The sequence below is a fragment of the Grus americana genome, chromosome 5, assembly GCF_028858705.1.
Source record: "Grus americana isolate bGruAme1 chromosome 5, bGruAme1.mat, whole genome shotgun sequence".
Taxonomy (NCBI): domain Eukaryota; kingdom Metazoa; phylum Chordata; class Aves; order Gruiformes; family Gruidae; genus Grus; species Grus americana.
The window spans coordinates 53,662,742-53,689,345 of record NC_072856.1 but is presented as its reverse complement, the minus strand read 5'-3'; the positions used below and the strand labels follow the sequence as shown (position 1 = coordinate 53,689,345).

At 38.7% G+C, this 26,604-nt stretch overlaps 1 protein-coding gene across 9 annotated transcripts in view; it reads right to left on the bottom strand.

Annotated features, from left to right (window-relative positions):
* The window catches only part of UNC79 (unc-79 homolog, NALCN channel complex subunit), a 111,936-nt gene that overhangs the window by 69,219 nt on the left and 16,113 nt on the right, over window positions 1-26,604 (bottom strand). For 8 of the 9 annotated variants that reach the window (XR_008577467.1, XM_054828563.1, XM_054828564.1 and 5 more), the window contains exons 5-25: window positions 24,882-24,974; window positions 23,522-23,577; window positions 22,749-22,878; window positions 21,139-21,203; window positions 19,207-19,295; window positions 17,946-17,986; window positions 16,658-16,686; window positions 15,368-15,597; window positions 14,868-15,039; window positions 12,477-12,707; window positions 10,362-10,552; window positions 9,348-9,471; window positions 7,973-8,113; window positions 6,672-6,890; window positions 5,865-6,092; window positions 4,314-4,455; window positions 3,824-3,903; window positions 3,594-3,742; window positions 2,826-2,983; window positions 2,308-2,489; window positions 811-1,012 (exon numbers count right to left, since the gene is read on the bottom strand). Coding sequence is in view for 8 of the 9 variants with exons in the window: in XM_054828563.1 (XP_054684538.1) it covers window positions 811-1,012; window positions 2,308-2,489; window positions 2,826-2,983; window positions 3,594-3,742; window positions 3,824-3,903; window positions 4,314-4,455; window positions 5,865-6,092; window positions 6,672-6,890; window positions 7,973-8,113; window positions 9,348-9,471; window positions 10,362-10,552; window positions 12,477-12,707; window positions 14,868-15,039; window positions 15,368-15,597; window positions 16,658-16,686; window positions 17,946-17,986; window positions 19,207-19,295; window positions 21,139-21,203; window positions 22,749-22,878; window positions 23,522-23,577; window positions 24,882-24,974 (2,952 nt within the window). In the remaining variant the exon portion in view is untranslated. Of the gene's footprint in view, window positions 1-810; window positions 1,013-2,307; window positions 2,490-2,825; window positions 2,984-3,593; window positions 3,743-3,823; window positions 3,904-4,313; window positions 4,456-5,864; window positions 6,093-6,671; window positions 6,891-7,972; window positions 8,114-9,347; window positions 9,472-10,361; window positions 10,553-12,476; window positions 12,708-14,867; window positions 15,040-15,367; window positions 15,598-16,657; window positions 16,687-17,945; window positions 17,987-19,206; window positions 19,296-21,138; window positions 21,204-22,748; window positions 22,879-23,521; window positions 23,578-24,881; window positions 24,975-26,604 lie in introns of those variants that run through there. The other variant, XM_054828570.1, reaches the window with a different exon arrangement.

Sequence of the window (26,604 nt, the reverse complement as noted above, 5' to 3'; positions counted from 1 at the left end):
AGTTCCATCCATCTCCTGTATGGATGCAGCAGCAGCACTTGGGCCCTTTTTAGGCACTGGGCTCCATGCAAGCGTAGGAGGAGGCTTTAGGCTGCTGAGGGAGCACACGCTGTCCAAACAGCTGCCCCCAGCTCCTCCAAGCAAATCAGATGGAAATAGATCTGCCTCATGGGCCACCATTTGGGTAAGGAAGTTTTCAATTACTCAGCACGTTAAACAATCATGCCCAAATTATTTTTTAACACCCCCCCAGTGAATGGAAGGAGACATGGTGTTTCATCAAGAAAGCAAGTATGAACAGGACAAACATTTACAAACATTTGTCACTGCAGGAATAGTTAACTGAGCACTGGCACTAAGAGTCCGTGTACCTCTTGTGCTGTGTCCCACACATTTGTTTTTTGAGGGTCATACAGCTCCAAGGGCTGTTTTTGTACAGACCACTACAGAACAGGGTCAGGCATGACCTTGGGAATAGCAATGTTGATAGCATAAGAACATCTACAAAAGAACAAGTGTGTTAGTGCAGGTTGCAGCTAGTCACAGAACCAGACTGCATTTCAACCAAGGCTGCAAATCACACCCTCATGAGAGTAAAACACAGCTCCCAAAGGTGTGACAGATTATAGCCTAATCTATATTAGGGCAGTCAAAAAATGCTCACTTTGAATTATTCTCTTTTGTCCTGAAAAATTACTTAATTTCAGAGAATTTATACAGGTGAGACCTACATCTCTCTCAGACCCTTGCAGGCAGCTGAAATTCCAGAAGCTGATAAAAGGTGATCAGATTGATTTGGACTCTGCTTACTTGTTGGAAAAGGGAATTCTTTGTTGCAGTCCAGGTGAAGCTGTGCTTCCAGAGACAGGGTCTCAAAGCGATTCACAAAGAACTCCCAGCTCAAAGCTGGAATATCCGCTTTTAGAAAATGAAGTAGCAAAAGCTTACTAAGAATTGTGGGCCTGTCTTTGACAACTGTGTCAAACTGGAAATCAAGGCAGAGGCAGAGACCCTATAGAGGGGAAAAAAAACACAAAATACAGAACCGAGATGTGAAAACTTCAGGCATTTTTTAAAACAAAGTGAGGTCAAAGCTCACAACTTCTCCTGTTAATTAGTACAGGATAAAGGTTTAGCTCCTTTTTCCTACCAAGGCCTTTACATCAGAACTAACGCTACTGATGTCAATGGAAAAGTAAGGTAAGTCAGGAGATAAATTAACATCACATTTAGAATGTAAATTTGCTAAGATTTTGAGGAATACAAAGGTATAGGCAAAGTTCTGTCCTACTGCACATTTGGTACACAATATCAAAGTATTCTCTTCATATACCCCTGCCTGAGAAAAAAACTTAGATTTAGGCAGCTGAATCAAGACCTTAGTTACAAAAAGGATGAATCACCAAGCCCAAACATAAGAAGAAAGATTACGTAGTAAAGCGTATCAGAAGCACTTTGCCTCAAAATGCTTCTGTATTTTATTTGCACTAGAATTTTGGGTGTATTGTCAAGACTTACGTTTGAGAAGAAAACCCACACATTAAATATGAAAGTGCAGTATACTGGTAACAGTCTCAGTGAACTCAGTGAATTCAGGTTCTCTGGAAACTATTTTGAAAAGGCACTATATGGAATAAAACTAGCAGGTATTAACAGCTTTTTATAGGTAGTAACACTGAACTTTTCAAAAATAGGTATTCATTCTGTTCTCCAGAGAACTAGAACTGAATTGTGTACTATGAAGTTTGGGGTTTTTTTAATCTTGTTTGTATATGTAGGCTTCAATCCACTTTAATATCTGCTTAGTTTTAATCATGAGAATTCTGATTGGCCAGGTCTCTCACATGCTTAAAATTACATGCCTAAGTAAATCTTGAAAAGATCAAGACTATGTTTGGTTCTGCTTGAATATATTTTCTCACTGTCAGCTCAGCAGGGTGTCATAAGACTTACAAATTATTTTTTTTTAATTGAAAGAAGTTAAATTCTAAAATAATAAAAAACTTTTACAGCTCTTTACGATAGCAGTTCAAATGCAATAGTAATCCTTTGCAGTCATCAAAGTTTTTATGGTTGGACTCGATGATCTTAAAGGTCTTTTCCAACGTAAATGATTCTATGATTCTAAGTTGGGGCTAGGGCAGTATCATTTCCGTTGGCTATTTTGTGCATATGTCAATTACCAAGACCTGTAAGGCTTGCCTAAAGAGGTTATTAGCAGTGACCATGATGTCTGAACCACTTTGAACTTTGGGTGAAAACCCAGATTCCTGTCTGAATGTATTTTTTCCCATATAACGAACATACCTGTAAAGCTGGCCTCTTTATGGTGTCAAGTAATAGCCCAGCTCTAGTAGCTACTGCTGGGTTGACATCTTCCACAGCAGTCAGGAAACAGCAGAATGCATGAGCCAAAGAGTACTTCAGTAGGTGGTTTTTTGTCACAGAGTGAATATCCAAAAATCTGCACAACACAGCCACCTTCTCCACTGTAGCAGCCATGCCCCAGAGAAAGAAAATATGCATATTAATTTAGGCAATGGCTTCTTTATGTCCTGATTAATATACCTCTCCTAGAAATATGCACATCTGAGAAAGTAACAGCAAAAAATAGCTGGCAAGTGTTGCAATTTTGATTTTGAGTATCCAAAATGTCTCATGTTCTCCTCTATTTTACTGCATTGTTGTGCCGTAGTTTCACACCAGACTATCTCCAAAACTCAAAGCAGCAAAAAGATAATAATCTATTATAGGTCTCCTCAGTTACAGCTCTACCTCTTCAGTGAGGCAACAAAGAGCATACAGTGTATGTTTCTCAGGCCTACCTGCTTCAAATCTCATCTTCCAGTCTTTGCTGTTGAAATTGCTGTTTATGATTGTCCAGAAAATGTCAGCTCCGTGGGGAAGCGAAAGTGCATGAAGAAGAAGTGGGACTGCCAGGGAAGAAAGCTGAGAGAACTCAGACTTCACAACTCCCCATAAGCTGGAAAGACCAAAAAGAGCAAGCCTGCTTATAAAAACACTCCCTTGACATCCTTTCTTCTAAATGTCTGCACTGTATTGTTGGTGGGAATGCACTTTTCATTAAAATCTCTATGAGCCATGCTGGGCATTTACATGAATACAACAGAGAGATTTCAATCCAATTCACTCTGATTCTAAATGAAAAAAAACTTCCTTTACCTCTTAAAAATAAGGTGCAATACTGTTGTTCTCTCAGCTTTAATGCTAAAGCCCTATAAACTGTGTGCCTGCCTCTACATCATCCTTTATTTTATTTTGTAGATTCAAGGAAGATACCTCAGTCTCAGACATTCCTATTATTCAGCATGAGAAACTCTGAGTCACTGCAAAACAAGTGGTGCATGACAGAGTAGCCATGATGGACAATGCAGGGTACCTTGGTTTCATTTGCAACTTCTTAATTAGCCTGTGCAATGTGCCCTTATACAGTTATTTAACCTTTCCATACTTCCCTACCACTCATTGTTAATTTTCCATGCAAAACCTGCAAATTCTTTGAAGCCAACAATAAATACATATAGTTGGAGAACCAACGAAGTAGGAAGACAAAACATGTGATAAAAACCTACCTTGCAATCAGCATGTGATCTTGAATATAGGCAAGAAATTGTGGATGGTCCTTTCTTGCTATATAGAGGCATTCCCCATGAAGACACAGGATCTTCAGACAGTTCAGCATGTTAAAAAGAATGTCCGGTTCTTCAAACCTTGACATTTCCTGTATAAGCAGATGTACTACTCTGAACACAGTGACGCCACTTAACCAAAAATTCAAACTAAACAAACAAGTCAATGTTACCTGCAATATAGTGTATATGAGCTTCAAGGTAACTGGAAGTTGCTGGTAACAAAATTTTCTTTCTGTGTCATTCTTTATCGCTGTTAAAAATGTAAGTTACATAAAAAGTTGTTAAAGTTCTCTCATCTGTGGATTCAAAATGAAACTAAAAAATGTCAAAGCAATGAGAGATAAATTAATTCTAGCCACAATAACCCTGCAGTCAGTCAAGTTACAACAGCATGGAAATTGGCATGTAATGTTTTTGCTACTTTATATGTTCAAAAAGCCAAGATTTCTTCTAGCACTTTTTTGAGAGACAGTCGCACTTGCTATCAACATAAATACAGCTGTCCTCTTTAATTAATATGTTGAAAGAATTAAATGCATGAGAAAAAAGTGACTGTGCATTGGACTTGAAAGACTGCTTCAGAACCTTGTATTCTACCTGAGTAGAAGCATTTAATTTAAAGCCTTACTGAAATACTCAACCTTCTCACCCTCCACCTACCAGCATTTTCTGTGGTCTCTGTGTGATTTCCTGGGTTTTCTCCATGTTTTGGTGCCACTTTGTCTTCCTCTTCTCCTTCAGTTCCTATAATAAACTCAGGTCTAGTATACAGAAGACTATCCTCGAGGTTATCTGTGGGCTCCTTTAAGAATATAATAAGTTAAATTTGTTTCTTGCTGTTATCTAAATACATGAGGCCATATCCTGCTGTTTAAGTTACATTCAGTGTGATAAGCTGAACTCAAATGAGGCAGACACTGTCTAGTTCCATGGACACTGGTGCATTCAAATCACCTGCATATCTAAAATGCTGCATCAGCAAATGCATACCAACAAGAAGACTAAGTTTCAAACATGGATTTAAGTGACACAACTTAACAGAAACTGTATACCTGAGCTGAGGTGGATCCAATCACAGGGCCGTGGTTTCGCCAAACTTGTCATCCTTGCCTCAGAGGAGTAACAGAGAAGAGCAGGGTGTGTTTCCTACATTACTGTAGAGTTACAGGCTTAGAGGCAGGATCTACCTCAATCACTTTCACATTGAAAAAAGGACCACTTCTGCCTGTGGCCAGGACCTCAAGATTACAAGTTGCCACTGTGGTCTTTATATTAAAAATTGCGAGGTGGATCCTAGAAATGGTACTGAGCCCCAGCATTCAAAAGACTTCACCACTTGCTACTTTTCAGTTGAGGTGAGAATCTGAACTGAAAGGGCATGAGATGATTTTTCTAGCACAAGTTACTGAATACCACATGCACAATACCTACTATTAGCATACACATCCAAAAGGAATTCTGAAACTTTTACACATCAAAAGGCATCACTATGCCCACCACTGAAAAAAAAAAAAATTACTAATAAACATCCTGTCACTACCATGCCACAGCAAATGAGCACTCAGAATAAGGGGAATGATGCTGTCTTCTGAACTATCAGATGGAACAGTTACATATAATAGACAAACAGTGTAAAATAAATTCATCACACTACAGGTAGTGCTTCAATTTTTCTGCAAAACTACAGAGGACTTTAATGATGACTAGTGATCGGAGAGTACATATCTGTGTCTGATAAAGTTGGATACTCAATCTGAAGTATATTCTGCTTTTTAACACTGCTCAGCATTTTCAAAAATCAAGCACCAACTAAGGCTTGCTCACTTGACAACTGATTCACTCAAAATCATCAAATCATTTCAAAATATCCACTCTTAGCTTTTAAAAGAAGATGAAAAGCACTGAGTATTAACATTTCACATTTTATTTAAGACACAGTATCACAGGAGTGTCCTTCCAAAGTGAAACAGTACTTCTGTGTTGATGGGGGAAGAGTTCATGCTGGATGAATATTGTCATCTTCCCCGGGTTCTTTGAGTCAATTCAAAGTTAGGAAATTTTACAATTCAATGGCATTTTGCTTTAACCTCGCAAATCATTCCATGCCAAAGCTCAGCGCAGCTTTGCTCTCTTGTGCACAATGTAACAAGAGCAATGAAGAAGAGGAGTTTCAGCACACCAATAATATAGGCCCTTTACTGCTCTACTTACCACAAGCCTGATTTCTTCTTTTGGAGCAAGCTGTTCCAGCAGCTCAAAACCCAGCTGGTAACACAGAATGCTGGACTGACATAGACCACATTCAACTGCTTTTTCGTCTTTCTGACAGGTGTGAGAACCACCCCAGGGTGCCTGGAACACATTGTTTATGATGGATATGATATCTTTTGAAATGCTGTTCTCTAAGCCCAAAGTGACACCATCATCTTGGAGTTCCATCTGAAAGAGAGTGAAAAGAGTAGGGATTTATTATTTATTTAAAAACCAGAGCACCATTTCTGCTAGTGTTATATTACAGTACTGGGAAGAGTTTGAGATAAACTGGCACTCACAATTTTGAATTGCCACTGGTGTTGAGGTCCAAGCTCAAACAGCTAGAGTAAAAAATTTCAAGCACAGGACCCATGAATTTTACCTGGAGACACTTATCCAAAACACCTGGCCTCAGATTCACAATGTACAAATTTAGCTATCCAAAAATTATGCATGTAATCTAAGCCTATCAACAAGCCTCTGCTTCTAGTCTGCAGAAATAAACATATCTCCAAGGAGAAGTTCCTTTTACTTACATGAGCACCTAACATGAATGTGGAGGTATCTAACTTCTCTTCATTGAATATGAACATATGAATCCTATATGGATAAAGGCAGATGACAGCTGTAGAGGGATTTAAATTTCTTTTACTTCATGCCAGTCACTTAGCAGAAAGGGACTCAATACAGGGTTAAAGGAGAGCCAAAAGTAACTACAGAACTTCTGTGTCCTCTCAATGTGGGTGTTTGTTCTTCTGCAAGTACCTGCTTCAAGATGAGATCAAACATCAGAATGAAGCAATTAAGATTCATTTCATCATCTTCACAGTCAAAATCAATTGTCTTTCCACTGGGGTGTCCAAAGTTCTTGAAAGGGCTATGAAAAGGACTACGTATTGGACTCCGAAATGGGCTCTGGAAGGGGCTTGGGAAAGGACTCAGCATGTGCTGAACTCTGCGCCCAGGGTCAGAAGCAACGCTTACCTGAAGACATAAAGAATCAACATGTCCAAATGACTGTTACACATTTAAGCAATCTTATTCTATACAAAACTGCAGAAAATAGCAAGAACTTTGACAGCCTTACTATTGCCTTCTGTAGCTTTTTTGCAAAATCTACACATGTCCCTCAATGCCATTATATGATAAAATATGATCGAAGTACAGGAATCATATTCTGGACATATGTATACATTCTCTCAGGTTAAGCGGCTGACATCCATTACCTTATTCCTACCAAGGAGGAATTTTAACATCATAAACCAAACAGAAAATTGGTGCAGGCAGTAAAGTGGCCATCAGGTTACAATAATCTGCTCCATGATCCAGGGACACAAACTTCAATAGTAGGAGGCTATCTCAAGACAACAGTGTAACTACGGCTATACCAAGGATACAGGTAGCTACAAATGAACTAGATACAACAGTAACAAGATGTGCATGTCTGAATTGACTTACGTCCACACCACAATAGGCCACCTAAAACACCCTGATAACCTGTAAGTGTTGCAGGGAGATACACAGTTAGGTGGCACCTGACATGGTCTATTTTTAGGCCAGCTATGGTCTGAAAGACCAGACAGTAAATTTGTCCATTTTTTCTGCTTAGTTTAGAAGTGGTCAACGGCTAGGTATTGGAGTAGTCTCTGCGGAGCTACATCAGAAGACAGGCAGAACACAGGCAAGGAATAATCAACTGCCTAGATGCTGTAGTTCCTTAAATCTAAAGAGCTGACCTTTCGAGTACTCTTGTTCCTGCTGTCCTTGAAGCACTTCATCCAAGACTACTGGGAAGTTAGTCACATCAGTCCAAGTATGTGTAGTGCCTACAGATTTGTACATTTCCTTTCAGACCATAAGCCTTTGACAGACAACTTTACACTGACTGTGTGATAGAGTGGTATTAATTGAAGAAGTCATGCCAATTTTCTTCCATTTTCAAAATTTATAGTGTTTCCAATCAAATGCTGCCATACTGAAAAATGGTATTTTAATTCTTCACATGCATTCTATTAGGAAAACTGTTCCAAGCAAAAAAAAAAAAAAGCAGGATAAAAACCAGTTACCCTTCGAGCTGCAAGATTTCCCGCCAGTTCACTGACTCTCGATTTTCTTTGATTTGCTAACTCTTTTACAGAATTAACTCCATCAGAAAACATGCTGATTAGTAACTGAAGAGGCACAACAATGTCTAGTTCAGATAATACCTGAGGAAAGACAATAAAAAAAAAAGCTTGAGTTTCAAGTTTGATAAAAAACACCAGCCACTTTATAAGCACCTTTATCATACGATGCTTAGTTCAGCACGTTCCATGCATTTAATTTTGGGTTTCAATGAGGTGAGCTGTGAGCTTAGATTTCTGTTAGAACCAGGGCAAAAGAAAACTGGCCAAAGAAAAAAAAAAAAGGGTATTTATTTGTTGGCACCTGCTCAGCATGCCTTGAGATCAGTTTTATGCACAAACACACAGGGATGTGAGGTTGTTCCACAAAAGTATTTCTGTAAACCAAAAGTATTACCAATACATGGATGAATTAGTATTTACTATATTTTTTATTACTTAAAATTGAATTCTTGCATTTATTCTAAAAATCCGGTCAGAATGGTTGCCTACAGGTGTCAACATAGTGACAGGATAGTTTTCTGCAAATCACTGAGGGAATATTTATCATCTATTTTATCAGCAACACTCAGATAAATATAAGCTCATTTGTACTTGCCATTAACTGTTATTTGGTCAAGAAAAATCTAAAAAAAAAAAAAATCATACTGTAGTTGAAAACTCTGCATACATGAAAATTGCTACAGTCATCAGGTAAATTGGTCTGTGCAGAGGCTTAACCAAAATAATACACAGCAGAAAAGAAGTGATAATGAAGAATACAGGTATTATTCTGAGGTGCCGTGGAAAATTTTATACCCTTTTGAATTCACTGGCCCCAGCTGACATGATTGTCCCCGTAGCTTTTGAATATGAACATTGGGTGAATGCCAGCTTTGTGGGCAAATATAGCACAAAAGGGCCAGAGCAGCAGAAAGTTTGATGGGTACAGAGCTAGTCTAATCCAGATCTTCATATACAGGAACAACTACAGCTGCTTCTGGAGTCTGGAATTAATTTTGGAAGCTACAGACCAAATTCTGTAGAGACTGAAAACTACTGCTGGCAAAAAGTCAGACAGCTGAATGGCCCTAAAGACACAACCGACATTCAAAGGTAAAAGGAATTTCCAGACTTCTATTATATTGCCCATGATGGGCTAGTAACATAAAGCTTCCCGGGATCTCTCTACCAACCAAACTTACATTGGGGCTAAGTAAATGCAGAAAGGTTCTATGATCCATGGAAAAGTGGTTTCTTTCCCCCCCCACCTTTTTTTGTTTTTCTTTTCCAAAATCATAAGTTGCTTCAGCATGACTTGTCAAGAGAGGACACTTACATGCAGCCAAAGCAATGCTTGCTCTTGCACAGAGGATGGATACCCTGTGAATCGACAGCTAATGAAGCCGAACATCTCCTCCATGGAGAAAGGGAGAGGGCAAAGTTCAATGTCAAACATTTTGCTGAAAAGTAGAAAAAAAAATAGCATCACTGACTTACCATGGCATACACTGTGTGAGATATAACAGAAAACTGGTAGGAAGGCAATCTCACTACCAGCACTGACGATGCTTCTTGCATCTTACTTGCACCCCCACCCTCCACAGGAGTTGAGCTAGGTTGCTGATACCACCTGTCCTGACTGCACAAAGTCATCTCTGAATTTGGTGATGCACCTTAAGAAATTACATCACATCTCATATCATGCCCAGTTTCATTTGATAGCAATATCTTTTTCAACACCCAATGTAAAAATTGGAAAATTTCCCATCTCACCACTCCTCCTCTATTCCATGTTTACACTAAAAGTTTACATCAATACCTGCAAATACAAGCTCACAGTCAGTTTCAGAGCCTCTTCATCAGTTAAAAGGCAATGTGAAGTTTTATTGCCAAAGGCATACACCAGACATGAAATTATGACTAGACAGCCTTATTCTGCTGTTTTCTTTGCTCAGTAGAGGAAAATATTAGCTAAGTCAATACAAATCATCAGTCTTTCAGTGCCAGCTCTACTAATCCCTACCATTTCTCATCAAAAGCTGGCCAGGAACAGAAAGATGCTTCTTCCACCAAGCTGCAGGAAGCCACTGAAAATGTGCCTTGCTCACAGCAAAGAAACATCCATGTAGTTGGCTCTTGACACAGATTCAGGGATACCAGGAGCGATAAAATGAAACTTTCCCAAAGCTTACATGTTTTAGTCTAAATATAAGTCATAAAAAATTCAGAAGCAGTCACTACTGTGTATTGCACAGAGGCATTTTTATTTGTTGCCACCACCTCATTGTGCTAAAACCCTCAACAATCAACATAGGCAATGATAGAATGGTTCCTACATATGTCTACATACCTCAACACCTCCCGGAACTCTTTCAGTTGATTATCTGGCACTTCCGTCCTTATAGCTTCCAACCACTCTGGCATGATACATTCCCACACTGGCTGGTTTATCACATTGTATGGAATCAAGCAAAGGATTCGATTCAGCCCTTCTTTTAATTGGGTCACAGCACTACACGATTTGTCCCAGTATCCACCAACCTGTGGGTATTTCCAGGAATCATACTGATGAACAATACTTCTAGTCCCTGTAACTTGCCCAGCACCATAAATTCGCTCAGTGTGCTGCAGCCAAGAAATTGTGAGGGGTTATCATCAGCACCTTGCATCCTGAATTTAGATTTCAGCCATGGGGATTGCATTGGTTTTTTCCTCTCTCATTTGACCCACAGTACACCAAAGCACTGTCCAAGATTCAGATGAAGTTTGCTCACTTCCAGGCCATGATGCAGAGTAACCTCTCATTGTTTACAGTTCTCAACAAGGAACAGATTTGTTTGGTCAAACTTGCACCTTCAATTATTTCCTCTGGGCAACTTGTTAGACTGCTGCCTTTATTTTGAAAAACTTGGTCTGTTCCAGGTGTTCTTTTGTGATTGTTTGTTTTGGGGTTTTTTTGAGGAAAGGTTCTAAGTGATAGAAGCCAAAAAATATACTTCTAAGCAAATAAGTAACTGGCTTACAGAGATTAATTATTCTAACTGACCTCAGCTCACATCTGCTGTTCCTGACTAATGGCTCTAGAGATGCCTGCTGTTTTGGCAGCAACTACTGGTAATCTCAGCCAACGAACTATTTTTTCTCCATTCATAACAGCTAATTTCATGGCTGTTTGTCTTCATGTTCCAGTGAACCCTTGCAAATCTGGCAAATCATCAGTCTAGTCTTACATATTGCAGTGGGGGGTAATAAAACTCAAAAAAAGGGGCTGGATCCAAAACAAGAAAAAGATCCATAACAGATTACAGCATGAGTTTCAGTCCTTCCTTTCCCTTTTAGCATCAAAGCCCTGATCTCTTTTCTTCAGTTCTAACATTTAATTCATCCATCCACCTCTCAAACTTCCTCAGCTGTCCTCCAATCCTCGCACAGCCAGGTGTATCTTCAGAGTGATGGGTCAGAGTAAGACACACATGTGCTGGTCCACACACATATAGCAAATCCCACATATTAGGTCATGAACAATCCAGGGATGCATACTTCATCCCTGACGATGTGATATATCACATCAAGTCTTTATGGCCCTTCCGAGTCTAGCCACTTAATTTTAGGAAACAAAACCAACATGGCCCCTGGACAATTTAAATAAGAAGGTCACAAAATTAAAATCTTCTTACAAAAGCACATGTGATAAATGAGGGAAAAAGTCTTAAACCCCTCACAAATATAAAGTTCCTATTTTCATGCTGATGTTTCCTTTTCTATAGAGGAATATTCACATCCCTGACTTTGTTGCCTATCTTCACTATCCAGGTTAAGTGGTAAGTTCTGCTTCATAATTATCAGACAGAAAGACTCTTTCTAGAAGGGATTCCAGCAACAGTCTCACTTAGGCACCCTGAAAAACCTTCCAGATAAGTCTCTCTCTCTCCATCCACAATAAGGTGAACCATGGCAGACTAGTGTCTTAAACGAGTCACTTAAATTAGTTATCTGGAGCTACAGGGCATCATATGCCTGGAGTTCCTTTGGAGTTACAAGTCTGATTTCATGACCTTTAATTCACAGCTGCAGAGATGAAGTATGCAAAGAAGAGAGAAACATTAGTAAAGCAAACTAGTAAAGGATAGGCTTCTATCTGGGAGCAGACAAATGATACCTTTTACAAAAGGCAAGCCTGCGTGCTTCAGCAGCATAATGGAAATGTGCAGCTATCAACAACATACAGTATCTTTCAATACCTGTAATATTCTTCCAACCTATCTTCATATTACTGTAAATAATCGCTGCTCTCTAACACAGTAAAACTAAAAGTGCTATGAAGAGGAAAAATTCCTGAACCCCACTGCTCCCTCAACCACTGAGATTTCTTTTGCCTTGATAGAACTGGGGGGAAAGTGGTCTTTATACTGAAGACTTTAATCTCTGTGGCAAATAAAGGAACCTTCAGATAAATTATTCTTACCCTGGCAAACTCCATTGGTTTAGGAAGGAGGCACATGACCATGACATCAAATCGGACATCACAAACAGTCTTCAACCACTTAGTAACAAACTGGGGTTTAAGCTTTTCAACCAGGCTACCAACTTCATCATCCATCATGTAAGCTGTAGAGTGAAACCACTGGAATACCATGCTAACCAGCCTTGCTAAACTCTCTGTGGGTGTATTCTCACTGGGAGTGCAAAGGCTCACCTGGAAGACAGAAACACAAATTAAGTTTCATTTCTAGAATTTAAGGTGGCAAATTGTTTGTCTACTATATTTTACATATTCTCAGAGATCTGAGGATGCAAATTACATAAAACTGATCAGCTCACTTGTCTTCTAAGTAGAGTTTGGCACAGGACAATTAACAAAACATTTCCAAATGAGAAAATAACAGTAAGAGGGGGAAAACCCCAAGCACTGAATTTTTTTTCTTAGTTTCAACACTGAAAATATCAATACAGAATGCTTTGATAAACTGAAACCTTTTGGTTTGAACTTTAAAATGACTTTTACTTCAAAAGGTAATGTAACGCCTGGTAAAATATATGATACACATACACACATATATATAAAATGTACAAAAAAAAAGACAAACCAAATGAAGAGTTTCAAGAAGTCTGAACGATGTTTACTTAATATAATAAGTGATCTTTGCTTTGCAAAAAGATTCCAATTTTGATTTTTTTTGTCTTCATTTGGGGTGGGAATATGAATTTTCAGTCCTCAAAAATTCTCACATAATAGTTAATATTCTTCTCCCCTTCTCCAAACTCTCTCTAAAATGATGTCTGCACTGTAAAACTGTCCCAAATCTGAGACCAAGTCTGTATCCCAGTTCACAGACCAGGCACACTGCTAAGCCCTTAATTACCTGCTATTTGAGCTCTTGGTATCTTTTGGGGACAGGAGACAAAGTTTCAAGTCAGGTTGCTGCACTGAATCCAAAGAATGGAAATTAACAGGTGACAGGAGATTTAGGAAGCTCCTTTAACCATCTACCAGCTGTTTGTTGCCACTTCCTAGTGAAAGCTGTACTCTCAGCACTTGGCAACCCAAAGTCAGTGACTGCTCCCTTGCAGCAAGAGAACAAAGGAGAAACATCCAGGTCATTTCTGGGGAAACAGCTGACAGCAATGCTTCCCAGAGAAGACCAGAACCCATCTTACAAGTGCTTTGCCTCCATGTTTTCTCTTGCAACGAGGCAGCAAACAACACCCTTGCCAATTCAAAGTACAGTCTTTGTTGTTCTACTTCACTGCAAGTTTAAGTTAAGGTGTTTGTTTCCTGGTGCTTGTCTCAGTTGAGTGTTAACGCAAGGCAGTATCAGCCTGCAGCCTTTTTAATAGGAACTCTTGAGCTCTGTCCAGTTTCTGGATGAAAGGTACCATTTTATGAAAGAAAACCGCAACCCACTATTTCTCACAATCTGTGCTGTCACCTTTGCCAATACTACAGAGAGATCAAGAGATTTTATAAGAATAGAATGAAGTCAGTGAGCTCCCGCTCCCTACCACAGAAAGATAGACTCTGAATGTCAAGGATGAGGCATATACAGTGTAACAAAACCTGTTCTGTTCTCGCTTCAATTCTACTCCTGGAAACATAGGCCTTCAGTCTTTACAAAACATCGTTTGAAACAGAACAGATGAATATGGCACAATAAAAAATATTAAAAAATAATAAAAAGCTTTAAGTCTAAAACAACGTTAAACAACATAACTCACAAGATATCAGCAGAATATGAAGTTTACTCATTTAGTCGCTTGACACAGCAAAGCAGCTTTGTTGGCATTATGGGATTCTAGACCTGCCACGCCACTGTCCCTCTCTCTTTTTAGATGATGGATAAGGGGTCCTGCTATTCCCCACTTGTCACTGGAGTACAATGACTGGGACTGACCCAACTAGACCGATCTGAGGGCAGAAAGGAAAAGCAGCCCACTAAGACTCCTCCAGCCTATTCAGAGGCAAGAGAGAAAGCTGAACTTCCAGAAAGCAATGCTGAAAGATGGAAGGTGACAGACAGATCTTTAGGGGATTGCCTTTTAAGGTTAAAATAATGGCACTCAGCAGGGGGAACTTGTGAGCAGAAGATGACAGCATATAGAAAGTCAATAAAAAAACTGAGAGGGTGAATAATTCTGCTGTATACTCTATAGAGGACTCAGGAGGCAGTGAACAGCTCCACCCAAACTAGTTCTGAAATCTCCAAGTCTGACAGCTTCATGGAAATCCTTCTTTTTGCTTTACAAATCAGAAAAGTATCCAACTAAAGCCAAGAAGTGGAGAAAAAGAGATAAAACTGAGGCTTCAGAAAGAAAAGGAGAGGAAAATAAGGAGTGAGAGAAGAAAGCAAGAATTTACCAAGAACCAGATTCCAAACTGACTCAGGAGGCGTTGGTCATGCTTGTCGTCATCTTTATTATCAAAGTCTGTGTTATCCAGGGAGTGATGGGAAGAGGAAAGGCCCATCTGTCTTCTGCGGTTGAGTTCATACTCCCTCTGCTCAGCATGAAACTCTGCTTCCTTCAGCAAGCTATAAAACAAGCTTGTGGTCAGTGAATGCAACTTTCCTGCACTGGATACAGGTATCCGATCAAAAAGCCTAGCTGTTAAGGCACCTGATTCATCATTTTCCTGAGAACAGTAATAAAATAACATCAAATTCTAGGATTCATGCTGACTTCTTCCATGAGGACAACACTCTCAGCTGATCAGTATTCCACTAACGCAGCAGGAGTTCAGCGCCCCTGCTCTGAACTTATCCTGGTGAAACTAAAATGAACTTGCACAAGACTTGCAGGCAATACTTACATGAAAGCCTGCTCCTACTTGACATGATGCTTCATAAGCTGCCATATTACCTGATCACAGCTTCCACAGTACACACAAGTTCCTCTGCCCCACACTCCCGGGTATTGATAGGGGGTGGTGAGGTCTGATAAAGATGGGTTTCTGCGGCTGCCCCAACTTCACTGCTGTGATGATTTGAATGGCATCTTTTGCAATAGCGCACTGGCCTGTTGCCATGGCGGCCACAGCAGCCCGCTGAGAAGCATGTGACGACAGCTCTTCTGACATGTGAACTACAATTCTGGAAAATAAACAAGATTTTATCAGGCCACAAGTATCATAAAGTGGAACTGAGAACAGGGATGAGAGTCAGCACTGGGGAACTGGCTTAAAAGTATTGTTCATTTCCAAAATGACTATATATAAGCACAACTGTGCACAAACTCCTGATGCCAAGTGTCACTGAACTTCCAGAAAGATGATCTCAGACCTAAATGCTGGGCCTGGACTTAAATGTCATGGTTGCTCTTCTTTTGGAGCAAACCAAACCAACATTTAAGTCATCAACCTCAACTTTCTGGCTTGGAGCAATCTCTAAAATTTACAGTAGTTCTCTCAACCCCTGTTTATACTTCAGAATGTCTTTTTTAAGTTACGTGTAGCAACAGGCAGATCCTTAGGAGTGTAATCAATGGTGTCACATCAGTTTATGCTATGTAAGGATATGCCTTATTATAGGTAACCATCCAAGCCTCCGAAATATGCGCTACCTTTATTTTTGCCACCTGGTAATCTAGCCCAACACAAAAGCTTTCTTTACCACATAAGATCTAGAATACGTTATACAATATATTCCTCATTATTAAAATGTTATTAAAACACACTAGCTGCTATGTATTGCAAGCAGATTCTTTTTGTCAGCAATCTTTTTAGAGCCAAGCGCTGAAGACTTTCAGTCCATATATTTTTAAAAATATACGGTTTACAGTAGGATTTTTGTCCAATTTAGGATTTACCCAAGACTTCAAGGAAATGAGAAGATATAAACACTTAGATTTAAGATTAATCTTTTACTCTATCCTCTTCATAAGCAGAGTTGAATAAAAATTGAGCTCAACTGCATAATTGAATTGCTTTACTAATTGCCACTTCAACAAAAACCTATAACTCACAACAAACATCAGCAGTTTTAACAAAAAGAAACCTTGCTGCTGAATCATTCCCATCCACCAACAAATGCATTCATGGATAAATTGTGAAAATCTGGAATGGTACAAAAAAGAACACACCACATATAGTAATGGAATGCCACTACACACAACATCAAATCATGCCCCATCACACAAATGACTGAATCTTACCTTCTTCTGACATATAGCAGAAATTTCAGCTGTAAGGGGAAGGTATACAAAACATCAACACAGATTGACGATCCGTTTTACTGTGGCAGCCATGGGAAAATGGACCTGCTGCAAGGAAGACTCTGAGGCTAAACTTGTGTTTCCAGATATTATTGAAAACTCTAAGCCTGTTGGACTGCATGAGGTAGGACACTGTATGCTTAGGCCTCCTGGCTATTTCTACACTGAAATGAAAGAACAGCCTTGGTGCATTAAATGTGCTGTGCTCTGCATCCCATCCACCTTCTGCCTATGCTTCAGACTTGTAAAAGTACACCTGTAGGCACACTACTGTGGCATGCTGCAGGAGACATGGCTCAGATGTGCCTACACTGCCTGTGAAAGCTTGCAGGATGAGAGATTAGTGAATATGGATGAACAATGTAGAAGCAGCCACTATGACTGTGACCCATAACTCCATAGCGAAATGTTTGCAGATTCAACCTGCAATCAGTATCTTTTCAGTCTATTGCCCTGGCAAAATCTGATTCAGTAAGCATAGGTGGCTGAGTAAAAAGAAGTACTTAAGTAAATAAAACATTCTTAATCTGGATTAGATTTCAATTAAAAGGAGACGGGGGGGGGAACTCCTAACACTGCCTAAGAATTGTCAGTTTGCAGAACGAAGAGGGAGGGAGTGTCTTTGTTCTGTCCTTGAAAGGGTTACTTTAGAGAATATGTGACTGTCCTTGTAAACCCAGGAAATTCTGGTTAGTCTGTCAACAAGCTTTGTCTGTATTCTGGTAGATAAAAGAGTATCAGGCTCTCTCACTGGCCAAAGGGCAATGATTGGATCAATGACTGGGTCACTGAAAAATATTTTATGTCCTTTTCTGATATCCTTTATAGCCTTCTGTTGACAGAATAGATTTTCAGAAGCTTTAAGAGCTTTTGAATCACACTCAGATTACCAGAAGAACTAGCTCCTTTTTTTGCACATTGGTGTGGGACACAAATACTTTTAAAAAACTTAGCCTCAACTGTGGATGCTTCAGGATTTGAAAATCTGTTCAATTGTCTCTGTTTCCTCACAGATAAAAATGGTTGCATACTATTTCAGATAGAGGATTAGTCAATTTTCATAGTACTTTAAGGATATTAACCAGTATTATGTAAGCTAGTTTAAAATTCTGAAATATTCCTTTAGAATAGAATGCAGCATTTCAAGTAATACAGCAGCAGAAATATCAGTAAGCATAGGGTTGTACTATTATGATTAATTTGTACCTACCCTTAAAATACCTCTTACCTTGTGGTAGAAGAACATCAATCAACCATTCACTGTGATCCCTATAAAAATTGTATATCTAATTAGCTTTCCATTTTTTATTTATATATGCATTTATTTTTGCACAGAGGAAATTTATCTAAATTAATGTGGTAGGACTGACATTATTTTGAAGCTGGTTTTTTACGAATGTAGTTTTATACATTGCAGGCTGCTTTACATTACCTCTCTTCATTGTGCCTGTCTTACTGCAAATTACTACTTTGCTGATGTTGGTCCACCATGTTCAAGGCTTTCAAAAAATTACTTTTAAGACATAAATTTATCAAATTAAAGCAACGTGTGCTCTGAAAGTCTGATAGCTAAGAAGTGATAGTGAAGAATAACAGACAAACATAGAAAAAAAAAAGTACTAGTGCTGTTTTCTCTGAGTCTCTTTAGAAGCTATGCCTCTACCAAATTCAATTACTTTTTCCTGCAGCTTTAAATCAATGATGACTTAAAAATCTAAGGTGAGAAGTAATTTTTTTTCCTACAGTCGGTGTGATATAAAGGTGTCTTAAGCTGGGGACAAAAAAACCCATGTAGGTTCTAAACTACCTATAACCTTGTCCATTTGAACTAGTGATTGGAACTCCCCATAAGTATTAGTAGATCTTGTAAAGTAATGCAAACAAAATTAGCAATTTTAAAAAAATAAAAATAAACTTTAAAAAAAAGAAGGAAAAAAGAATAAAAAAGAATAAAAAAGAATAAAAAAAAGAATAAAAAAAGAATAAGTGAGGTTAACTCATCTCATGCTTTATTCCTTCCAGGTACTGGACAAGCTTGGACCAATTGTAATTCTTTACTCTGCTGCTTCACAATATACCCTAGAGAATAATCTGAAATACACATTACAGAAAAGTAATGAAGTCTCTGTGACAGAGATTTCATTGTAATGTCCTGCTTTTAATGACAACTAACGGATGAGGAAAAAAACGTTTCATAAGCAAAAGCTTGTACATTAATAAGGTTCCCCCACCATAGTCACTGCATCCCACAAGATCTATTCATTCAGAGATCTTAACTTTAAAACTTACTATTTGCTAGATGCAAATGCCTACTGTGGGGTAAATTTCTGTAATCCTTATTCATACTGAGTGGCAGTGTGCTCCAACATTTCAATAGGGTTATCTATATAAATTATATGCTAAACATACTGAAATAAAGCATAACTCCAGATTTCTGAACTCTGGAGTCTGACTATATCTGATCATTTTCCAGCTCTTAGTTTACCTACCCTGCAATTCTCTGGCTGCATTCTTCACAAAGATATAGGGGAGGTGGCTTATCACCCAAAGCCACAGACAAGGATGGGTCAATGCACATCTGAAACACAGAGCAGGAAAAGAATTAAAACATCTGTTCACTGAAGTTCACTGAGAACGTTCAACACATTATTGCTAGGACATACAATATAACACAGCTTTAATATCTGCTGAGAGCATTTAGTATTCTGAAAGATGGTACTCAGCATCTGGCAGTACAAGATCTCAAATTATTTCTAACAAAGAGAGGGATGTAACTGAAAGTAAGAGCCTATGGGAAGAGAACAGGACATATTTCAATATCAGTATTATCACTCTCTGAAAGACAAATATATTTCGTATTACACATTTACATCGCATAGTCATGACAGACTTACTTTTTTTTTTTTTTTTCCAAAGAGATAGTCACTTAGAGAAGCCATTGCTTAGGACAAGGTAATGTAAAAGTCTAGATTTTTCTCTCTCAGTAACACCTCTTCCAGCCAAATCTAATTTTCAGTCATCATAGTTGTTAATTATACAGCACAATTCCAGTGACAGAACAAAGACTATGGACCCACAGTTCCCTTGGCAGCATAGGTCCAAACTTTGTCTTGCATTAGCTTTTATCCTTCCATGTTAGCCAGTTACAGAAAAGGGTTACAGTTAACAGCCAGTTACATACACATTTGTTTAAGTGTTTTGTACTATTTAAGGAAAAGCTGAACAGTAATATGCATACACAATATCTTAACCATCTAAATCAAAATGTTTCTTACTCCAGTCAAGTGCAAGACGTTATTTATAAAGACAAATGCCTCTTTTAATATTTCTCATCTTTGTTAACCAAATATACATTCATCTATCCAAGAGACAACAGGCTGCATTTTTCTGAGTGATGGCTGATCAAGACTGGTTCTAAGTTAAGCTAAGAGATCACTCAAAAATATTCAGGTATTTCATCTGCAAAGCTTGGAACTGTAAATTTCATTGATATTTTTGCTCTGCTCAGTGATTAGTCTGAATCTAGTGATCACTACAACATGAAGCAACACCTTCCAGGTTTTTTTCATGTGACAAGGGACCATGGAGAATGATTGGAGTGGGCAGGACAGTGGTCCCTTGCAGGACTTGTGAGATAGGTGTCACAATTATGCCCTATCAGTATCATAGCCTGTGGAAAAAGCTCACTAAAGAACTGTTTGACTAATGTAATTGTTAGTATATGAATTGATGCCAGGAAAATTTGCTGTATCTACATATTTAACTAGATACAAATCTAATTAATTAGTACACCTAACTCTAGCTCTGGACTTGGGATGCTGTTCTTGCCTCTGCCATCAAACTGCGCTATGATCCCAGTCAAGCCATTTTACTTTGTTATCCTGCATGTAAACAGGAAAGATATTATTTACTTCCTTCAAAGAGGGCTGTAGAAGAGGTAAGTAAAGCTTTGTTGCTATTTTCTTTAGGACTTATTCTAAGCGAAGGATCACAATCAGAGTAGGGGCATTGTATGGCTTCAATCAAGATACCAAGGTGAATATGTAGCTATGTAATTGACATAACATTTCCTGTATATAGTAATATTTGTGCAGGTATTTACACAAATATACGTGTTCAGGAAAATATTGACATGGATTAGCCAGGAGCCAGCTTAGAATTTTATAAAGTGCTCTGGAACCCTCCTCATGTTTAATATCAAGACTTGGCCCATAGTAGTTTGAGGAAATACCCCATCTTGCTTTAGGCAGGCAAAGAACATATTCACAAAGTTCTGCCCCCCGTTGGTCTCAACAGGCTTTGCTGTTCCCTTAGCTCCTGCTCTTGGTCACCTGCACACAACCAGAGCTTACGGCTGGGGTTAAAGTGCAACCTCTCATCCCCCAGATAGTTGGGTGTGACCCCTGAAGAAACAGCAGTACCTTCACAGCTGGTTTGTTAATTGCATTATGGCATTCAATGTGCTGGCAATGAATAGGATTCCAGGCTGCAAAACCAAACAGAGATGATTACTAAATGGAGAAAATATATTTATATTTTTGTATCTAGTGGTATCGAGAACAAGATCTTCTTGTACTAAGTACTGCACAAATATGAGAAAAGACCTAGCCATTCCTCAAGAAGCCTAATAATTACAATACACAACCTAGAATATACGCCTATTGACTTGTTTGGGATATGATTATGAAATGAGCCATGAACTCAATGAAGAAATGGAAAATGTAAGATGCAGACATCCCCATTGTAGACCCTTCCAGATCTCACCAACATTTTGAATTAATTAATTACCCTTCCACTCCAGCAGCACAATGTCAGGAGTAGCGGAGTAAATTCAGTAACATTCCCAGGCAAAGTGAAAACACAGCTATGATAAAGGGAAAATAGTCCAGCCACAGAAAGAACCTTAGCTCTGTAATGCCAACAAGTAAACAACAAAGGTATGTTCAAGTGGCATCACTTGGATGCCATACGGGATGCCCCCAGGTCAAATGCCATGCAACTGCAGGTAAGACTCATCCCATTCTGGGATACATTAACAGAAAATTTATATTTAGAAAACTGATTCCAGTCTACCCAGTGCTAGTAACGATTCAGATGGAATATCATGCTTAGTTCACAGATCTGTAAAGAAGACTGATTTTTAAAAAGTCAGGAAATCTATCAACCCTTCAAGAGAAGGCTTTAGAACAGATCAGACAAATGTGTATCAGGAACATTCAGAATGTACCTGAGTTGGTCTAGGGCATCTTCTAAGGTCTCTTCCAATCCTTCATTTTTATTATTTAAAATGTCGCATTCTGGTCCAGAAATTTTTAAAGTGAACACAACATATCCCATATGACAGAGATTATTTGAAACAGGTTGAGACAGGCAAGCAGGAAAAGCAAGCCATGAATTGCTGCTGGACAGTCCCCACCATAGAAGCACAATCCCATCAGTATCACTGGGGAGTTTGGTGGACAGAGAACTTTGTACCATCCGCCAACTCAGCTCCAGCTGCATTGCTGACTTTGTCTCTCATTTTCACCCTATAGTCAATCTTGAGAACTTATCCATTAGTCTGACTGCACCTGACATCACCTGACTTTTTTTGACAATAACAGGCAGATAAGGAGTCTTAGCAACAGCAGCAGTGATAGCAGCTGGCACAACAAAAGCAACCAGAGCAGTAATTGAAAGGAACATAAGCCAGAACCCTTATGAGGCCAAGGCGGCAGTTTCACAGACCATTTGGAACTCTGTATTTATTTCTTCTCCTGTTCTGGTTTAGTTAGTATCGGGAGTAACACAATATATTTATTAGTCATGATGGCAGTTTTTATTTTTCATAACTATTTTTGAAAATACAGAGAAATGGATATTGTATATACTTAATACTTATTATACACTTACTGTGTATACTCATGAAAGTATTAACCTATCAAACAAAAGATATCAAAATCATCATAGAACTGTAAACATGTGACATTAACACACTTCTGATCATTTCCTTTATATTTATTTTGTCCTATACAAAAAGAGTTGCACTGACCTGTGTACTGCAGTCCTCTGTACTCACTGATTGCCCCAGGGGGCTTTAAATTGGGCCAATAGTGAAATAGCATTTGTACCGCTGGAGGTTTAACTTGAGATGGTCCATAGGCTATCACATATAGCAAATCCTAAGAAAAGACACATACAAAATGTTTATTTTGCAAGGTAACAAAACACAATTCAATATCCATTATTTGTGTTCAAAGATACCTGAACACACAAAATATATACATTTCATGCCCTACCAAACATCCTTGGTACACTCTTACAAGTACATTAGATGACTAACTTCAACAACATGTTCACAATTGGCTTCTGAGCTTGATCGGAGCATCCAACAGCTACCACCCACCCTGCATAGTATACTAATTTATAGCAAATGAAGCTTCTGTCTAGCCATGGAGCAAAGAGGTGCGATATAGATTAAAAACTGGATCCAGATCAGATTCAGGCTGAGACAATACTCACAAACAGTCCTCATAAAAGTTCAGTCCCACATGAATTGAGAAGATTGGTCATTTTTAAAATTTCTGCTAACTGGAGCCACAACCAGAGTATTTAGGAAACGAAGCTCTGTTCTACAAAACATGGAGCTGCCTCTGTAAACTAAGAATTGTAAGGACTTTTCTTTCCATAATCCAGAAGGAGGATTGGATATAAAGATCATTTATAACTTCTTGGCACACAATCAGTTCAGTTTTCAAGCCATCTGGTTTTCATTACTATCCAAATACAGTCATTTCCACAAAGTACATACGATCTTAAACTTACTTTCCATACTTCTTGCTTATATTTCATGAGGCATTCCAATAATTGGCAGTGATACACTGAGAGAGAAAAGACAGTACAGACATAATACTGAAATGGAAACTCAAGTTACAGGAGTGACATAATTAGCTGATTGGCTTTGCTTTATCTGTCCGAAACTCCATACCTCGTTTAACTACTTTTTTATTGTAAAGGGGTTGCTGAAGAATCATTGCCCTGACAGTTATCACAAAAGATTAGAAATTAAGTATTAGTAACCTGTTTCTGTCAAGGAATGCAGTAAGATAATGAATGAGTGTATAGCTTTTTGCACAGCAAGGGAGATCTTTTTCAAACACATCTAGTTTAAGAATACCTGCTAATTCACTTAAACTTTGTCCCTCACGCACAATGCAAAGCTGTAAAAGTCATTCATCTTGAGGCAGTAATGGACATCACATGTAACAATATATTATTCAGGTGTATACCAAAGGCTATAGGATCTACTCTGCATCAAACACACACGAGTGCCAAATGAACTACTTTACACATTTGACTTCCCAAAAACCACAGAGTAACATTTTCCTCAGATGGCTGGAACATGGAATTCTCAAACAAAAATAGAGCAATTCATTAAAAAAACTAACTTCAGCAAGTAGCTTTTAAAAATGTTGTCCGCTTTTATTTATCACTGTGAACTACATTAGCATGATGTGACACTTCTCATACACATACTGCAGTGTGGGGTTCCTCCACACACACCCCACCTACATAAAACGGGAGACAGTTGACTATGGTGCAATGTAACAGCTCCCTCAGGTCAATTTTTGTTTCCCACTGATCACATCCCACTGGGACTGTGCCACAGTGATGGAGAATGGCCTTGTGCTTAGATACTTATAATTACATTTAAATTCATTATAGTTCTGTTGAGCCTGCAGTTGGCATTACCTCTCTTCTTTAAAAAACAGTATCAGTTGTGAACTTGGTGGGATATGAATCATAGTACAAGACAAACTGTTACTATGAATTTCTATACTCAAAGTTAGTGGTGATTTCTCCCCAACACTGATGTCATGTCACGTCACTGATGTCACTGATATCACCACTATTTTGTAATGTCAAGCAAGAGTAGATCAGAGTCTCCAATCCTGGGCCAAATTCTATTTCTTCATCACAATAAGATCTCTTAACTACATAATGATTACTCCAAGCATGATGCTCAGAAATTCCAGTTTTGACTAAAAAGACTTATTTTTCATCCTGTGTTGGATGGTGAGACAGATTTTTCCCATCATCTGAATTTTTCTGATTGCATTTGACACAGTACTTCACGACTCATAGTTTTAGAGAGAATGACACTATGTTGCATGTTTACACATACCCGGGTTTGATGTGTACTGCATTGCAATCATTAGCATTGATGATGCAGATAGATTGACATGTGCTGGAACACCTTCTCTTTTTGAGGATCCCACTTGAAAGAAAGGGGGAAAAAAAAAATACATTTTCTATTGTATAACAAGGAAAATTAGTCTAGAATAGCATATAACTGATTCCAACTGATGCAAATAAAATTCCTAAAGTACCTCCATGTCATTAAAAAAAAAAAAGCCAAAAAAAGTCCTAAAAAACACCTAGAAACATTCTGTATTGGAGGGGGTAAACCCCCATTTCTGCTGGAAGATAACTAAGAATATGGTATTGCTTTGCAGAGCGCACACCTGGTTTTCCAGATCAGTAAGATTTCATTCTCAGAGCTGTATTAACCAAAGACACTGATCATCTCAGGTACTCTCCTTCAGAACCCACAGACTGGTCAAAATACTGTCACTTGTATAGTCAAGTGCACCTAGGGTTTGGATTGTAGGAAAGGTAAGGAGGAAGTGGAGGGTAAAGAAACAAGAAAAAATGGAAAGCCTGCTGTTGAAGTATACTGATGAAGGGTTAGGGCTGGTGGTAGCTGCTGGCTGTTGGCATATGGCACAGATTACTTCTCAGCGAGCACATGGTATGAGTTCAAGTTATAGCTACATATCAGAAAAATTAGTCCCCCTTGTTATGTGAACTATGCTAAGATAATGATAAACAGTAGCACTGAAGGGTAGCTAAGCTATTGTAACTTTGACTTTGCACGGAAAGTGGCTAGAGTTCTTTCTGGTCTCCTACAAAGTGTTTTTTATTAAATGGTACACTTGGAAAAACCCTGCAGAGTGTAGGTGTTTATTTGCTGAACTATAACATGGCAATATGGCTTGGAAGGCAACCTCCTACACAGAGATATGGCATGTGTCTTCCCATCCTCACCCACACCACTTTCCCAAGCCTGGCTGCCAGGACCCAAATACCATTTGGGATAGAAGCACAGAACTGTAGCTACCAGCTCAGTGACATGCTTTCACCATCTGGCTCTCAAGCTGCTTACACAACCTTTTGCATCCTCCCTTTCAGTTTGATTCAAAGCTGAACACTGGGGAAGGAAAGGTTCTGCACCCACCTTGTAAAGGGGCAGATCATTCCTGGTGGGGTAAGACTAGGACACTAATTAAAAGAGTGCTTGACTAGAAAAGGAGGGAAGGGAAAATGGGGAATTTCTCTCTTCTATCTTGTACTTCTCCACATGACCCAACATCACGATGGCTCTCTTCATTGCACTTCATTCATTCTTTTTTGACTCTCATCTACACACATAAGAGCCCCCAAATTATTACAGCAAGGTCTATTTGTATGGATTTAAATCGCAAAATACTCAGCAGCTCTAACTTGGCAATTAAAATGTGACCATCAGCAGAAAAGTAGGACACAGTACTAGAAGCCAAATTTAAAGAGCAGCAGACTAGTTTCATACAGAGATCTAACCAAAACTGTTTGAGGAAAAAGGCAGCATGACAAAGATTGCTCCCATGCTCTACATGGATGCAATCTCTGTCAAGGGCAGTTGGGGAGCAGCATCTGTTTAAGTAAACCAAAGATTTGTCTCAATCAGTTGTTTTGGAGAATAGTTTTACAGATCTGAAGATAGACAGGAAAGGGTAAGTCACCTACATCAGCTGTTCCTTAACAGGTAACAGTAACAGAAGAAAAAGTTTAATGCAACATTCTGTTCT